The sequence below is a fragment of the Pinus tabuliformis genome, chromosome 5_2 (assembly GCF_031772625.1).
Source record: "Pinus tabuliformis cultivar Carrire ecotype Pingquan chromosome 5_2, CPIR1, whole genome shotgun sequence".
Classification (NCBI taxonomy): domain Eukaryota; kingdom Viridiplantae; phylum Streptophyta; class Pinopsida; order Pinales; family Pinaceae; genus Pinus; species Pinus tabuliformis.
Window position 1 is genome coordinate 249,030,356 of NC_142306.1, and position 18,658 is coordinate 249,049,013.

At 36.0% G+C, this 18,658-nt stretch overlaps 1 protein-coding gene across 1 annotated transcript; it reads left to right on the forward strand.

Annotated features, from left to right (window-relative positions):
- The first annotated feature begins 5,867 nt into the window (after nt 1-5,867).
- On the forward strand, nt 5,868-7,193 carry LOC149158473 (carbon catabolite repressor protein 4 homolog 1-like). Its single transcript, XM_089433999.1, has one exon. The coding sequence runs from the start codon at nt 5,868-5,870 to the stop codon at nt 7,191-7,193; it is 1,326 nt and encodes a 441-aa protein (XP_089290125.1).
- The last annotated feature ends 11,465 nt before the right edge of the window (nt 7,194-18,658 follow it).

Genomic DNA, 18,658 nt, shown 5'->3' on the forward strand with positions numbered 1-18,658 from the left:
CACTAGAAGTCCTAGGAATGATGAAAATCTGTGTTTTTAGGGCAACAAGAGAGTCTTTGCCTCAAATCATGGTCCCAGAGGGAGGAAGAGAGGCCTAGGCATTGTTTCTATCCTTTTTAATCTTCTCTGATCACTGCTTAACCTACTACAAAAATCATTAATGGAAGCAAGCTACTAAATCATCAAAAGCAACCTATTCTTAACCATAAGAGAAATACATCTAACATCAAACTAATCTTCAAACTGAGGTAAAGCATACAAATACAAGTAAAGAGAAGCTTGGATTCTTGGATTGGGCCCTAACTCAAGATCTTCATCCCTTTGAGGTAACTCAGTGCTAGCTCAAAAAGGATTCCATCTTCATTATCAAAAAATAACAAGATTACATAAAACCATCATAAAATAGTAAGCTCGAAATTTGAAGAGAGTTTACACAAGAAAAAAAAAGATGACCCTAGTGAGGCCCTAGACTTCTCTACTTATACATATAAAGCTACCAACAACTTCTTTAAAATTAGGGAGGCTTGGCTCCCAAAACTCGAGATAACTATCAATCATCTTCCACTTGCTCGCTACCTTCTAGTGCATGATTCAGCTGCTTGTACCCCGAGCTGAATGAAGGGGAATTCAAAGTGAGGAGCAATAAATGAGGGGGATTCCCTCCTATAAGTCCTCTCCTCTGTCTACTTTGATTTATTGCTGCATTTTGACCACTAGGTCCTTGACTTTGACATTGAAATCCATTAACAATCTGCATTAAATACATGTTTGACCACATGGCATAATAACTAACTCAACTCACCCTATAAGCATAAATATAATCAAAAAATCATATAATAAGCTAAGAGAATGGTTGATTTGACTAGGTTAGGAGGTAAAATGAGACCATATAATTACCCATTTATGAGGTTCATCATCTATGTCGACTATTGATTTTTCTTTTCTTGCATTTTTACCATAAGTACTGGACACTCTTCAATTACATGTGGTGGTGGGATTCTGACGATCTCTTGTGAAGTGTCCTGGTCAGCCTCAATTATAGAAGATAATATGTCCTCATCCTCGAACTCTTCCTTGATAACCACCTTGACCACTGCGATGCCCATTCTATTCGTGTCCATGTTCTTCCACTTGCATTCTATATGCATCAACACTTCACTCCATCATTAGTTCATAAGATCAACAGTTATTTTAATCATGTCCAACTGATTTTCGTAACAAATAACAATCTTCCTCTCAATGTTCACCTCTATTTTTAAATATCTCACACCATAATATGGATCCAAGATTTAAAGGATTTGGTGCTCCACTAGCCATGTAGTTTCTAAAGAGAGGGATTTATTCTTTAGAATGGTCTTCTACTTTACACTTTCTATACCACACTTCTTCTATGGCTTCCTTACTTTTCTTCATATCTTGTATATGGAGAGTCAAATTTGTGAGTTGTCTCTGGATCTGCTACATACCTACATTGGTATCCCCTATAGGCGAAGCTTCTAATTTCATCGCAAGTTATAAATCTTCGACTTCAATTTAATCCCTCAAATAAGCTCTTCTTCTATCAAGCATTCAAGTTGTCCTGATGATGGATCCCGGTTGGGATTTGAAACGTTGGCAGAAAATGGTTCTTACTATGGATTCTCCGGTAACTAAGTTGAAATTACATTTATATCTTCTGTTGCCACAAAGGAAATCTTATATGTGGCACAACTCAACTATAAACCATTCTTTATGTTGTTGCAAAGCTATTTCGTAGCTCACCTCATATAATAATACTTTGAATCTCTGATAAAATTCCCAAACACACTCAGTAGGCTTCCATTTTGATTTCTTTTAGGTCCGCGATGTACTGCAACTAAGACATCAACTTCTTAAATTATTTTACAAAAGTTGTTTTAATGTTTGCAAATCATCTCATTTGATTTCTCGAGTACTTCATGTACCATGTCAAATATCTATCTCGAAATGTAGTGACAAGCTATGCTTTCTTCATATTTTCAACATGGACCTACTTCACTGGCCATATTGTGTCACATAAGAACCAGAACCGGTATGCATCCTTTGATCCAATCCCTCTTAAGATAGGTATCTTAATATCATCAACCACAGTTCTTCTCGTAGGGGGAGAGGGAGGGGGTGGGTGACGGGGATACGTAAGGGGAGGAGGATGAGGGGTAGTAGGATGGGGAAACCCAAAAGCACCCTCATTTATACTTAATTCTGATTTTAGCGAACTTTCAAGCTAGAGGGGTGAATACCGTGAAGTTACTTCAGGGTTCTCACAGAAGTTTTCTTCGCTTTCAAGCTCACTTAAAAGAGGGCTATAATGAGTTTATATAAAAGTATTTGGATCTTAGCAAGGGGATCTCTTCCTAGTGATTATCCTGTATATTTTTTCCACTTCTTGTTGTTCTAGTTTCTTCTTCCGATTTTCTCCCAAACATAAGTAACCAATAATCTCATTGCATTTGTAAAATTTCCTTTTCACACAAAAGCATCTTAATCCAAAGTTCTAGAGATCTCAAGAACTTAGCTCATGGTCTTTTGAAAATTTTCCATTCTTCTTTTCTATAGGACACAATCGAGTCCACAATGAATTGTGTAATGAATCCTACCAATATGTTATCAATCCAAAAATCAACAACTCTTAAGATCCCATTTTAGATGTTCTCGAGTCATTGTATCAACTTAGGAGTCTACTCCCTAGGTCCGTCTCCTTCAAAAAGTTATTTCTCTCTTTCAACCTTGATACCCACTCGTATAACTCCACTTGGACCGAACTGAAGAATATTTCATATTTATCTTCAAAAATATACTTCTCTAACCACCTTTGAGTTGAGAGATGACTATTTTATTCTTCTACAAATTCTTGGTCCTTCTATTCTACCCAATCTTAAATTTCTTTCTTTGATGGGTGCCACATAAACATATCCCTCAAATAGATCCCAGTCCCGGCAATAAAACCATTGGTTGGCTTAGTTTGGGCTAACCCTTGTTCGATTCTTTATTACACACCAAAAAAAACCTCAGTCACTAGCCCCTTCGACAATGATCTCCAAGCAAATCGTAGTCGCACCCGAAGTGATTATGGGAGGTTGTAAAACGAGGTTACTCCAACGTGGAGGGATAGTGCGATGTGGAAATTTTGTATTTTCTTATGCTTTAAAAGTTATAAACTACTTCCCATTTATGAACTGCTTCTCACTTATACATTACTTCGTAGAATTGCATTCATCACTTATACATATCATAAACATTAATAAACTTCAGAGTACTAAAATAAAGTGTATCCAATAAGAAAATCAACACATGAAGACACATATTTTACCGTGGTTCATCTGAATGTGGGACCACATCCATAAGTGATGTTTCTTATAATAGAGAATTTGGTACAACAAATAATTCTTCACATGCGCACACAATTGTAGGTTGTGTGTGCACTAAGTTGGAGATGGTGTGCACACTAAGCTATAGACCGAGGCCTCCACGCACTTAGCTGCACATCCTTGCACCTTTCTTGAAAGTAGAGATCACAAAAATACAACCATAAACATAGATATCGACCATATTGATTCATTTCATGCCTTCGTTCTTTATTATTCATCCCTATATATATTATTACATTTAGGTATTACATCGCTACATTACCATGGACCCAATACCATGGTTTCCAAAATACACGGGACTATGGTCCAAAACCATTCAACTTTTACAATATGATATGCTTTTACAAAATTTGAGAGGCTTCACCGTGAAGTCCCTATAGTGCACAATGAGTTTGTTGTGTGGTCCTCGTTGTTCACCTAGGGTGGGTTCTTGGCTCCTTGGCGTTTTGTATTCGCGGAGGGATGTCAAAAAGGTTTCAGGTTGTAGGCCCCACTTCCATAATTTGGACTTGGATGTTAGGTCATGTCATAGTGACACTCATCTCATGTTTACCCTCCCCTCCCTAGATGTGAAATTAGGTCAATGTGGGACGAAGTGGTTAGAGCGGGGCCGAGGTGTCGTTTTCACCAACCCTTAACACGTCACCTCATGGGATTTTCCAATGTGAAATTACATGTCCCCCATACTGTTTACCATGGAGTGAGATTCACAACCCAAACCTCAATATCCACATGCAAATATGTACAACACACACATGAGGGAAGGGTAGTAATTAATAACTAGTTGTTGTCAAACGTGGGTAGAGGGGGTGAAGTCTTGATGGCAATTGGCTATTGGATAGGAAGTAATACCTAGCTTAGATCACCTCTTGAGGTGATCCAAGAACTTCAAAGCAAGGTTTTTTTTTTCACCGAGGTAGATCATAAACTAGGAGGCATCCACAAATTGGCTAAAAAATGGCTCATGTAGGAGAAATTTGGATTGAGAGAAGATATTTTTTAGGTTTAGAAGATATGGACAAATGCTTCTAAATGTTGCAATGCAAAACTAAGGGATGATGAAGACCAAGAATTATGGTCGTTTAAACCTTCCATGGCTTGTGCCTCCAAGATGGGATATAAAGTTGTAGTTGAGGAAGGTTTAGTGGGAGAATAAATTTGGTGGTGGAAAACCATATGAAATGTAAGGTGTGCCTCCAATAAAAAAATATTCTTGTATATGGAAGTAAACCACAAGGATCATTCTTGGGATGTTTTATAGAGAAAGCACTTTCAGCAGAAGATGGATGGTGTAGTTTATACTGATAAGTAGAAGAAGCTATAGATCATTTACTTGTGACATGCTCCTTTTCTTAAGAGGTTTTAAAATAATTTGGAATTATGCCAAGGCTAAGGAATGGATGGTAAGGAGGAAGCATGAAAGAATCTTGATATACACATAGAGGAACAAATAAAATGAGATCTCTCCCACCAATACAAAGTGGACAAATTGTCTCACTAGAAACTTTAGTATTTTGAACCCTAACCTCAAACATCTAATTTAGTAAAGAAAAAGAAAAATACAAAGAACTAAAGAAAATGTCATTATGGATATTAAGTAGGAATACATTTAATGTTCCTATAAAAGAAATGAGGCTCGAGAGGAAACTAACATTTATATATAATTTTTGTTTATATTTATTAAAATTTATTTTGAATAATACTCTAATTTAACTAATTCTTAGGATTTGGTTTGGTTTCTCTTTTATCATAATAAGTAAATTGACGAGTATCATGATAAAGTAATTGTTTCTGGCCTATTCCCATTTTACGAGCCATTTAATGGGTATAGTTATACTAGTTTTATCTTCCCTAATAAATCATTAGTAACCTGCACATACTCCTTATTTTCATTATTTATTATGGCTAATAGTTTACTTTTCCACTTCTTTGGGGAGATGTGATTTCTTAGGCTACAATGTATTAAAATTAAGTGAATCATGGAACTATGACCGCCCATCCATCCTTCGGAGGTAGGAAAGATCAGGCCGACATTGCAAACAAGCCCCAATTCCAATTCCAATTTCAATTTTAAATAAAATTAGTGAAATTCGGTATAAGATCAGGCCGACATTGCAAACAAGCCCCAATTTTAATTTTAAATTTAAATGAAGTTAGTGAAATTCGGTATAAACGCATGGACAAATCTTTTCTATTTATATCACGAACACAACTACAGATCCATCTGCGCGGAGCTACATTGTAGGTGAAAAACAGAATTCGATCTTAACCACAGCATGCCGGTAAGGCTTATAAAAGGCTGGTAACTCCCAACAGAAGGCTAAAAATAAACAAGTTTGTACGCGAAGAAGCTAAGCCTAAGATTGCTGAGCTGGTACACGAAGAGGCTAAAGAAAGTAGAACAACAAAGAGTATTTAAGGGTAAAATTGGTGGAATTGAAAATGTTTCCTGTTGAACCTGTTGTTGATATTACACTAAAAATGGTGGAATTGAAAATGGTTCCTATCGAGCCTGTCGTTGATATTACACTGCATGCAAATGATTTAGCAGAGGGGCATTTAAGTGATGATTATGATTATTTTAGGAGCAGGAAATGGTATTCGAGGAGCAAGAAATGGTATTCGAGTAGTATTGTTGATGAATGCAATTTTCCCAACGACACTTGTTTGTTACTGTCTTCCTCTGACTTTTACAAACCCACCACTGAAGATGTGGGCAAGGTATTAGTTCTCGAAGTTGAAGGAGAGGGAAGTCTTGTTACTAAGCCTGTTATTCCTTTTCCAAGTCCTCGGCAAATGGTACAAATTAAGAACGACACCAACAAAGATGGAAGTTTCACATCTCCATCATTCACAATTGTGACATACAATGTTCTGGCAGACGTATACGCTACCTCACAACACTTCCCCAACTGTCCTTCATTCGCTCTCAAATGGGCATATCGCAGACAAAACTTGTTGAAAGAAATATTACAGTGCGATCCTGACATCATTTGCCTCCAGGAGGTCCAACAGAACCATTTTATTTATTTTTTCCATCCAGAATTGGTCAAATTAGGATATGAAGGGGTGTTTAAGGAAAAGGAAAGACAGCCACCCATTCCAACTGTTGACTGTTGTGTTGATGGTTGTGCAACTTTTTATAAACTGAACCAATTTCACTTGGAAGGTCACTGGTCTATTCATTTGGTATATAGAGACAACATTTCCCTGCAAGTGATCCTTTCATTCAACAATGCCGATCAACGTCTATGCATAACCAATACCCACATCCATGCAAATCCTAAGAACAGAGATATAAAACTATTGCAGGTTGATTATTTGGTCAAAACGTTGGAGGCATATGTCATGGATCACCCTGATCTCACTCTTGTACTATGTGGTGACTTCAATTCTTTGCCAGGAAGTGCCGTCCACTCACTTCTTACCAAAGGCAGTGTCCATCCATCACACCAAGAACTTTCGCGTTTTCATCCATCTGATAGATTGAAGTTTATTCATACAATACCTATAGGAAATGCTTATCTTTCCTATTCTCGATGTGCTGTTCCCCTGGAGGAAGTGTTGAAGAAAATAGATAGTCAAACAGGGGAACCGCGTTTCACTAACTCCGCACAGAATCCCCAAGGAAAATTTCACGGAACCTTGGATTACATTCTCTACAGTGCCAAGAAGTTGAAGGTGGTGTCGTTACTGGAGCTGATTGATGAGGACGAGGTGAAGGACCGCGCACTTCCTTCAGTTAAGCGTTCTTCGGATCACATTCCACTTGCAGCTGAGTTTAAATACATCTCCGCATCAGAATAGCTATTTTCTGCTGGGAATTGCGATTTTTTTTTAAATTTTATTTCAAATATTCAATTAGTAGATTAACTTGAATATCTTTTGTTATTTGTTGAACTTGGATAAAACTTTCAAGGATCAAATTTTACACTCCAGGATTTCTATTATTTTGTAATGGAAATTTATGCTTATTGCCTTCTCTTTTACATCCATCTCCATCTGTGTTAGTAGTCACCACTTGAATGTCAAAATATGATTTCCCACATGTCAAAGCCATGACAGGTCTAAGGATGAACTAATTTATCAATTCTTTTAGAATTTCTTTTTATGTACAGTCACTTTATCATCTTTATATAAAGTCACTTGCAAAAAGTTATTGTTTAAGTTGTGATGATTTTCTATATTCAGGCTCACTAGTAAGTTGAATATCATTTCATGCTTATCATCACATTGCTCCATTGGTTTATTGTTTTTAAGACTCATATCTTTAGGAGAATAAGGTTAAATAAATTATTCCACCTCTTAATTATCTTCTTCAATGTGCTCTTACTTGTTCTCCATTTTTACTTATTTCCTCTCCTTTTTCATCCTCAATTCATTTCTTCACATTCCTATTTATGGAGAAGGTTATTTGAAAGCTTAATTACATATATATATTTTTTATTTCTCAATAAAAAATATTTTTCAAAACAATCTTCTTTTATACTTTTATAATTTATATCTTTCTTTTCTTTTGATTTCACAAAGTATAATGCCTTTAGCCTATCATGTTGTGTTAACTAATTTTATTAATTTTTTTTTACAAAAATATAAAATAGGAAAAAAGAAATTAGTGTTTAATTCTTTTCTAATATCACCTAACTAAGCCATAAAACAATTTAGGTTTGAAAAATGAATAAACTATTAGCACAATATCATAATATCTGAAATTAATGGAACTAACAAAGTAACATAGAATAGTGAATAAATGAGGCAGATAACTTGGGCAACATGTAAAACATTTAGGACATTTTTATATATAATAACCCCTAAATTCAAGTATTTTTATGTCTTATGATTATATAATTTTCACTTTTCTTTGTTACACTATTTTTATGTTTTGTGATTAGTTAATTTTCACTTTTCTTTGCTACTTGGTGTTGGTAGCTAAGTTGAAATAACAAGAGTTTTACTCATGTATGTTAGGTATGAAAAGAATTACCTAACATTTTGCCTCATACTTATTTTCTGATTGTTGATGTAGATAATTCCACAAAAAGTGAAAAATGATGGATACCTAGAATCTTGGCATTTATTGAGTTTTGAATTCTAGATGAAAAATGCAATTTCCAACATTTTATGTGGTTTTTGGATAAATCTAATTTTCTTAATTTATTGGGTTTTGAATTTCAAAGGATAAACATATAGATTAAGTTAGTAATTTGTGGCCTCCTAATTCCACTATTCCCAAGTTTTCTTCCTTGAGATGTAGATATGCAAAAGAATTGGACAAAAAATTAAATCATTACCATCATTGCTATGCCTCTAATTTGCTACAACTCTATTTTTTCTCCCTAAATTCTACATAATCAACCCAAATTGCAATAGTTATATTATTAGAGATAAATTGTGCAAGGTAAATATTTCTTCTTAAGTCTTCTTAAGGTTTACCTTATAATTATAGTATCTCAGGTTTATTTTAGCCTCTGTCCTTTAGAGATTGACAACAACATTATTATTTGAATTAGCTAGAATATTTTTTAATATGCTCACTAGATTAGGGATTTTATTACCTATGAGAAGACCCCTTAGTTACAAATTGTAATCCATAGTGAAAGATGGTACATAATTCATTTAAACAATTTTTTTTTAAATTAGTTTTAAAAAATAATAAAAAAGACTCAATAAAACATTATATGCATTATTTAGAGAGTTTTGTCATTATATGGAATTCACTTGTTATAGGGAGTAGGAATGCATGAAGTAAGAACCAAAATAAATTTAGCCACTCAAAATGAACACCAATCTAATTAATATGGAATTTTGTTATGTTAATAGATTTTTAATTGTTTATTTACATGGTTATTTAAGTTTTGTTTAATCTAACCTTATTTATATACTTTATATGGTTATTTAGATTTTTAGATTTTTAATTCTTTTTGTTTCAAAAATGTACCACATGAATTTCAAAAAATAAATGGTATCCAAATGGATTGCATGATACCTTGGGAACATTTAAAACATTTAGGATATTTTTATATATAAGAACCCCTAAATTCAATGATTTTTATGTCCTATGATTATTTAATTTTCACTTCTCTTTGTTACTTGGTTTTGTAAACTCCAATATTTTTATGTCTTGTGATTATTTTTAGTTAAGTATGTTAGGTATGAAAAGAAACCTACCATTTTGCCTCATATAGTTATGATTCCACAAAAAGTGATAAATGATGCACATAGGTACACACCATCACCAAAGTATCTTTCAGAATTTTGGCATTTATTGAGCTTTGAGTTCTAGAGGAAAAATACAATTTTGGGCATTTTATAGTTTTCCAATTTGAATATTTTCTCTCTAATTTGCTACAACTCTATTTTTTCTCCCTAAATTCTACATAATCAACACAAATTGAAATAGTTATACTATTAGAGATATCTTGTAAATGGTAAATGTTGCTTCTTGATTCTTTTTTTAATGATAGTAACTAGATGTATCTTTTAATGAGAGTATCTTATGCTTATTTTAGCCTTTGTCCTTGAACAATTGACAATAGCATTGCTATTTGAGTTAGCTAGAAAATATTTTAATATTCTAACTAGATTAGGGACTTGATTAAGTATGATAAGACCCACTTAGTGAAAAATTGTAATCAATAGTGAAAGATTGCACATAATTCATTCAAATAAAGTTTAATTTTTAAAATTAGTTTAAGAAAATAAAAAATAAATAAAACCAGACTCAACCAAAAATGATGATATGAATTATTTAAGGAGCTTTGCCATTATATGGAGTTTATCTTATAGGGAGTATTGATCCATGGACTAAGAACCATAACAAGAAAACAATAAGGATTTATAACCAAAACAAATTTAGCCACTTAACATTATTTATATATTTTGTATGTTTATTTATATTTTTGGATTTTTTTATTTTTATTTAGCCTTATATTTACAAACAATTTAGGTGGAAAGACAAACTTACACATCTCCTTTTTACTAGGCACATATTCCATAAGAAATTTGGGATGATATTATATTAAGAAACAGCTATGCATTCCTCATAATTAGAACATGTAATCATTGTTATTATTAGATATGGAGTTGTTGTTGTTGTTGTTGTTATTCCAATCTATTTGGGTTACACTTACATGCAAGCAAGTTTTTAAAAGATATAACAACAGACTTTCATCTACTTATATATACCATTCAAGAAAATTTAATCTAACAATACATGTGTATTTTGAATCAATAAATTTTAAATTAATAATGAAGTGAAATTTAAATAGAATTATAAAATATTATTTTAATAATAAAATAAATTTGAAATGAAGATATAAAATCTTGATGATAATATACAATATTAAGAAGATATCAATATGTGAAAAAAAATTGATATAAAAGATTATAAATTGATAGTTGGTAATTCTTATGACCCGGACTGGAGAAAAATCAGGTCGTAAGGGTTTGACGAGATTCAACAACTGTTACTAATGGAGAAATGCAGGGGAGGGAGCTCCCCTCCCTCATACAAAACTGTTGTGGCCAATGGAGGCAAGTCCCCTATGGGCAAAGTCAAAGATTCGGAGGAAGGGGAACAAAGTAATAGTGAAAAGGATACAGAGGGGGGAAGACCCAAGGAAAATGTTAGTACTAAAGACAAAGAAGAAGGAGACAAAAGCCATGGCACAAGGAAAAATAAACAAAAGGGACCATGCAGACCCAAAATGGAGGTAACTCCTAGAGTGGTTAAATGATCCTACACTTCAGGAACATAGAGAACACATGGGGATCTACGCTATAATCTCCAAGTTTATGGGATTATGGCCCACAGAAAAGACATTGCAGTTATGGATCGAGTATCACTGGAAACCCAAAGGAAGTATAGACTTGCATCTAGGGTCCAAGGGATTTTTCAGTGCGGTGTTCACAAACATTGAAGACAAAGACAAAATATTCGAAGGAGGACCCTATTTTTATGCAGCAGCTCGCCTCTATATGCGGCCTTGGAAGATGAAATTTGTGCGAGAGCAGGAGACTTTCACTTTGGTTCTCATTCTGGTCTGGGTAAGACTTTATTCTCTTCCTCTTGATTATTGGCAAACTAAATCACTTGCTGCCACTGGTAACAAACTAGGACGTTTTGTTAAAGCTTCGGAAGCCACAGGAAGGGGAAAATACACTTCCTATGCTAGGATCTGTGTAGAAATGGATCTATCATGAGCGCTTCTGAATCAAGTCATCTTGGAAGTTTTTGATGAGGATTGGGTTCAAACAGTAGACTATGAGCATATCCCGTTTAGATGTCGTAAATGCCATGAACATGGACACTTGTTCAGAGATTTCCCTCTTAGTCAAGCAGAAAATAAAGGCAAACCTAAGTAAATGAAGGATACAGATAGCTTCGAGAAAGTTATAAGCAGAGGAAAAGGAGGCAAAAAAGGATCAAGGTAACTACATAATGAGGAGCAAAAGGTTAGTGAAAACAGGTATCAAGTACTGGAGGAAAATATAGAAATGGCAAATGAAGACCAATCTATGGAGGACAGCCCTAATGGAATGGAAACGGAGATTAAAGAAGATTGCAACCCATCACAAGAGACAGATAATAAGAAAGATACCATACCGAGTGAATCGGAACTCGAGATGGATCAGGAGATGACCCAAAGCAAAACAGATCTGGAAGATCATGAGCTTCAAGAAATTCTAGATAAGGAACATCTAGATCTAGAAGGGTTCTTGAGGGAGGGATCCATGGGAGGGATAGATTCACCACCCCAAGAACACTGCAACAAAATTCAGCAGATATTCTTATGGAAAACTCAGGAAAGAGATTTAGTTAATGAAAAAACCATTGAGACATTGGAACAGAGAGGAGTTAAAGTAATGAAAACTACTCCAGGATTAGCAACAAGTAATGCAGGAAAAAATAGAGGTAGGAAAAAGCAGAAGGACCTCTTGATGGAGTGTGGAAAGTTAATGATAGACTCAGGTAAGATGAAAGACCTAACTAGTTACTCATTTACAAATATTTAAATATGAAGCTTACATCATGGAATATCAGAGGTCTAGGTAGTAAAAGAAAACAAAGAATGCTCAATCATAGAATGAAACTGGGAATGCCAGATGTTATCTTCATCCAAGAAACGAAATGTTCAATCCAAAAAATAAAAAAAATCCATAGCAAATGGCTCAATAGATTTGATTTCCTGGAGGTTAAAGCTGAAAACATAGCGGGAGGCATTCTGACTATGTGGAACCCAAGGAAAATCAGCATAACAGATGCAGAAGCATCTAGAAACTACTTACCAGTGGTCATTCAACGAGTGGGGGAATCAAATACCTTCTTAGTCACGAATGTTTATTGTCCTCAAAGAATAAACAATAAACTCAAAATGTTAGACTTCCTTATTGATCTTAGGCATAGATAGGGTAGGATGCCTTGGATCATGAGAGGGCACTTTAATATGATCAAATCATTCTCGGAAAAAAAAGGAGGTACCAGAGCACTCAACAAAGACTCCTTAGTGTTTCATACTTTCACAGAGGAGATGAAACTCGTTGATTTAGACCTTAACAATGGATTTTTTACTTGGAACAACAAAAGAGGAGGTAAGGCACAGGTAGCCTCCAAATTGGACAGGTTCATGATTTCAGAGGAGCTCTTGCTTACATATAAAGAAATTACAGCAATGGTCCTTCCCTTTGGAGGTTCTGACCACTGGTCGATTCAACTGGAAATCAAGGGTTTGATTTCTCCTAGGAACAGGCCCTTCAAATTCGAGAATATTTGGCTCTCTCACTCGAATTTCATCAGCAATATTGAAAAATGGTGGTCGGAGGACTTGCAATTCCAGGGCTCGAAAATGTACCTCCTTCACAAAAGACTTAAGCATGTCAAATTCAAACTAAAAGAGTGGAACAAAAAGGATTTTGGCAACATTTTTGTGAACAAAAGATCTTTGGAAATCAAATTACAGGAACTCAACTAGGCTCTGATCAAAGACGGCTTTGACAAAGTCAAAAGTGATCAGGCTGACAATTATCACCAAGAATGGGATAATTTATGCAAACAAGAGGAAATATTCTGGAAGCAGAAATCTAGAGTGCAATGGCTCAAGGAAGGAGAGCGGAATACAAGATTCTTCCACAGATCCACGATGGCCAACAGAGCACACAATAGAATATCAACGATAAAGGATGAGAATGGACAGCTATAGAACACCCATAAGAGTATTGAAGTTGTTCTTGTACAGTATTTCTGAAATATCACCTGAGAAAACAATCCAAATAGAGAACATTACATCGAGGAAATTACAAGGCATATTCCCAAGATAGTGTCTAGAGAGGATAATTTTAATCTTAACAGACATGTTACTGAAGAGGAAGTTAGTGAGGTCCTCAAAGATATGAAGAACTGCAAAGCACCAGGTCCGGATGGTTTCAATGTGGATTTATTTAAAGCTTGTTGGCACATTGTTAAACAGGACATTCGGGATGTAGTGGAAGACTCCAGATCCAGTAAAACGATCCTAAAAGCCCTCAATACTTCCTTCATCTCTCTGATCCCCAAAGAGGAATTAGCCCAAACTGCAGACAAATATAGACCCATAGCTTTATGCAATGTGGTTTACAAGATAATCTCTAAGATAGTGGAAAATAGACTTAAACCTCTCCTTCCTTCTTTAGTTTTAGAGGAACAATCAGGTTATGTGGAGGGCAGACAAATCTTAAATAACATCATTCAAGCCCATGAGGTGGTCCACACGCTTACCAGCAAAAAATAGGCAGGGATGATAATTCAATTAGATATAGCAAAAGCCTATGACATGGTTAATTGGAGCTACATCAAAAAGGTTCTCAGCGCTTTTGGGTTCGACCACAATTGGATCCGTTGGGTCATGGCTCTGGTGACCTCTTCCAGATTTTCAATTTTGGTGAAAAATTAAGCATGCCAAGGAAATGGGAAAAATCATAGGTCTTCAATTAACGAAAAATGGTCTATCTCTTACTCACCAACAATTTGTAGATGATACCATGCTACAAGGGCTCCCCACTATCAAAGAGGCTTCAGCCTATAATCTAATCCTGAAGGAATTTGCTTTGGGCACAGGTATGGAAGTCAATCTTTCCAAGTCAAAAATTTTCTTCTTAAACACTAATATTGCTATTCAGAGAAATATTTCAAGAATTCTAGGCTTCCAAAGGGATTCCCTCCCCACAAAGTATTTGGGAATTCCTCTCACAGACAGACCAATGCACAAAAGTATCTGGGAACAGACGGTTAATAAATTGCTTGACAAAGTTAAAAATTGGACTTTTCGGGTCTTGAATCTAGCAAGCAGGTTGGTTTTAACAAAGGCAGTTCTACAATCAATCCCAGTTTTCATGTTATCAGCCCTCCCAGCTCCCAAAGGCGTTTTAGAGAAATTTAGAAACATTCAAAGAGATTTCCTCTGGGGTAAAGAAGAAACCAAGAAGAAATGGGCATTGGTCTCTTGGGACAAAATCTGTAAACCCAAGGGACAGGGGGGTCTACGCCTAGATGATCAAGAGAGTCTCAATAAAGCTCTAGGAGCCAAGCTTTGGTGGCATTGGGTTCAAGAGCCACAAGCTCAGTGGGCAAGAATCTGGAAAGAAAAATACGCCAGCTCTTGGCACAATAAGGATCTAATAAGAATGTCTCGCAATGTGAAAGGGTCTCAGGGAATAGAGCCTCGGATAACAGAAGCCTTGTTCAAAATAACAGCTTCTGGGAAATCAGAGTTGGAGATCTGGCACTCTTTTGGGAAGACAAGTGGCAGCAAGAACCAACACTGTTGACAAAGGACTTTGTGAGTCTCAAGTGGGAAACAGATAATCAAGGGCTAAATAAAGTCAAGGATTTCTAGGATCTAACTCAGACATCAGGAAAATGGAGAAGCTGGAGTAAACTTTATTATGGAGATGATAACCCCATGAAGATTAAGGCAGAGGTTCTTGGGAGCTTACTTAAACAAAGAACGATTTTAGCCACGGAGGGGCAAGATCAACTGAGATGGGGCAATAACAATAAAGGTAATTTTGATCTTAAGGAAGCCAAAAGTATTCTTCTTGGGCTTGATTACAGTGCTCCAGACAAGACATGGCAGATCCTCTGGAAGCACCAAGGTTGGATGAAAATCAATATTTTCATGTGGTTGGTTCATCATAAGAAATTTTTGACTTCGGATAACATACGGAAAAGGGAAGTCATGGGGCCCTCCAAATGCGAGCTTTGTGAAGAGGAGGAAACTATGGAGAATATTCTTAACAGATGCTCTTATACTACCTGGTTTTGGGATTCCTTCTCTTCCATTTTCCAGTAGTTAGACAGGGACATTAGTAGTATCACTAATACCCTAAACAATTGGAGAGTTAACTTTTCAGAGAATGAGTTCATTAATTTGGCCTAGGCCTTCACGCCAAGCTTCATAATCTGGAATATTTGGAAAGAATGGAATAAAATGATTTTGAAAAGTGAAAAGTACACCCCACAAGGTCTTTTTAATCTTATCCTAAAACAACTTCAGGAGACTGTTAGTACCGCGGTTCAAAATCTCCCCAAAAATCCTCCCTCGTTGTTTGAGCTGAAAATTCTCAAACAATTGGGATTGAAATGGATTATTCCTCAAAGTCTAAGGAGAAAGGACATAGCAAAGGATATAGGGGAGTTCTAGCAACCTCCACCGAAAGGTTATCTGAAATACAATATTGATGGGGCTTCAAAAGGCAATCTGGGAACAACTCGTTTTGGAGGATTTTTAAGAGATGAAGAGGGAAAAATCATATTCATATTCCATTATCATCTTGGCAGAGCCACTAATAATATGGAAGAATTAATGGCGCTGGAATAATGTCTGGAGTTTCTTATCCAACATCATTGCTCAAATGTCATTGTTGAAGCGGACTCGGAGATTACTATCAACTTTGTGAAAAGAATCAATTGTGGTACTCAGCCGCAGAAAGTTTCTAATCACTAGAAACTTCTCCTCATTTACCAAAGAATCTAGGTTCACCTCCAAAAGCTGCGAATGGTGAGTTTCAACCATGTTCGACGTTCGGCCAATAAACTAGCGGACCTTCTTGCCAACCAAGGGGTGAACAATGCAGCAAGTGGGATAGCATACAAATGGCGCGAGACTCCTCAAAATTGTTTAAAGGTCCTCTACAAGGAACAAGCTACGGAAGATAAGGAAATCTTTTGTTATCGAACTCGGATAGCAAGTATTAATTAATTTCTCTAGCATGTTGCTTCTAAACCTTTTGGAATGTATTTGATAAAAAAACATTCAAGGGTTTGTCTTTTGCCCTACCGGAATCAGGTGAAGGGCAGTCTCAGATTCTCGAAGAACATTTTAAGGGATCACTGATGAGCCCCAAAAATGGATAATTATTTGGGCTCATTCAACCTCCTAATTCAACTTAATCCACCATTCTCATTAGTTTATTGCATGTTTTTTATTATATTTATGTTAATAGAGTGAATTGGGTTAGTCATTATGCCAACAAGTGTAATGGGTGCTTTGTGTAGCCTTTTTGGTCAATTTGGAGACAAAATTGAAGGTTTTAATGAGCACTTGGCAGCCAAATTCGTGGGAGAACAAGGGAGAGGATTTGTAGGAAGGTGCCCCCTTCATTTATGGGCCTTACCTCAAATTCTCCACCATCACCTCGGAGTTCAAGGGCCACCAAATCAATTAACACAAGGGCAGCCAAGCAAGTCACGTAGGACAACTGTTAACTACAAGTTTTGGGCAGCCGAGTCCCTAAAGTTTAGGAGGACTGTTGGGGTCCTCAATTTGTATAAATAAGAAGCCTTAGCGCCTCATTTTGGTTTAGCTAGTGGTTAGTCATTTTTTGTTAGCTGGTATTTAGTCATTTCATAGTCTTGTTGTAGTCATTTTGTAGTTTGATTTTTAGGCAATAGATTAGTTTTGTTGTCAGCTCATTTTCAAGTTCTCCTTGTGGATAGTTTTGATGTAACTCTTCATTTCTTGATCAATAAAGATGAATCCAGCTTTGCACCAGCTCTAAATCTCTCTTAGGAGGTTGTAGCTCTCTGGGTTGGGCCCATCTCAAGCACCCAGTACCTCCTTTGTTTACCTTTATGTGTCTTTGCTGCATTTCTTAGAGTAAAATCTGCTATTTAGATTTAAAACTTGTTGTGTTATTTAGGTTGCTTTTGATGATTAAAGTAGATTTTCATGTTCAGATTGATTTGGATAGATTAATAACATAAAGGATCCTTGGAAAAAGGGGCTCAAGCACCTCTGATCTTACCTCTCCCTCAGTGGGATCGTGAGTTGGGACAAAGGTGACCTTGCTGCCCACAAAAACGTTGTTTTGCTTCACCATGCAAGTATTAGTGTTGGATTCTTAGTTGTCAAACTTGATATCAGTTTTGACTACATGCTTAGGGTTATGATTTCTTAGTTGCATAGTTAGTTCATCTGATTTTGTGCAGATAAACTTCTGTTCCATTTCTTTTGCTATTATCTAGGTCAGATTAGGTCAAGGTAATTAGGTTCTTGATTTTCCAAGTCTTCATTTGTTAAATTCGAAAAATAACTTGCAGATCACCTGTTATCCTTCTCTATCTACCCATAATCCATCAGATAATCTGCTCCAACCCTTATTCCATGATTCGTACCCTTCATTTTCCATACTTTCCCCACCTTGCCCTAATTCCTACATTCTTGTGCATCATCGCTTCCTCCATTCTTGAACAAATCCAATCGCTCCTTAGCCTCATCCACCAAGTCCTAGACCTCTTCACACCCCTATTTCACCTCCATACTCATTCCTCCATCTTTTTCCCTCCATCCATGCTCCAAAATCCCATTTTGAAACATCCTGTAGAAGAATTACAGAACATCCTGTAGAAATCCTGAACATCGTGTAGAACCCCTGCAGACTTCCTGTAGAAGCTCATAAACACAGTTTCTTGGCAGCCAAACTTTGTGAAACTCCCTGGAAGGGTGTTAGGGACCCCTTAGACCCTCTCTGAACCTTCCCAACCTTTCCCAAGCATTTCTCCTCCTTGATCCACCTCTGCACAGTCAAAAATAGTTAGAAGCACATGCATGATAATTCCAACAACTTAAACAAAAATACAAAAAGATGTTTTCTTCAGATAGAGGTAGTCTAGACACATGTATTTTACCTTCATAGAAGTAATGGCATCTCTTTTAGTAGTTTGCATGCTCTCCTTTGCGTCAGTAGGACTAGCTGTTAGAATTAGGGTTTGCTAGGGTTTGTGTTTCTTTTTGGCT

Bases quoted from the DNA above. Each gene is read 5' to 3' on its own strand.
- LOC149158473 (XM_089433999.1), top strand. From the start codon at position 5,868: ATGGTGGAATTGAAAATGGTTCCTATCGAGCCTGTCGTTGATATTACA.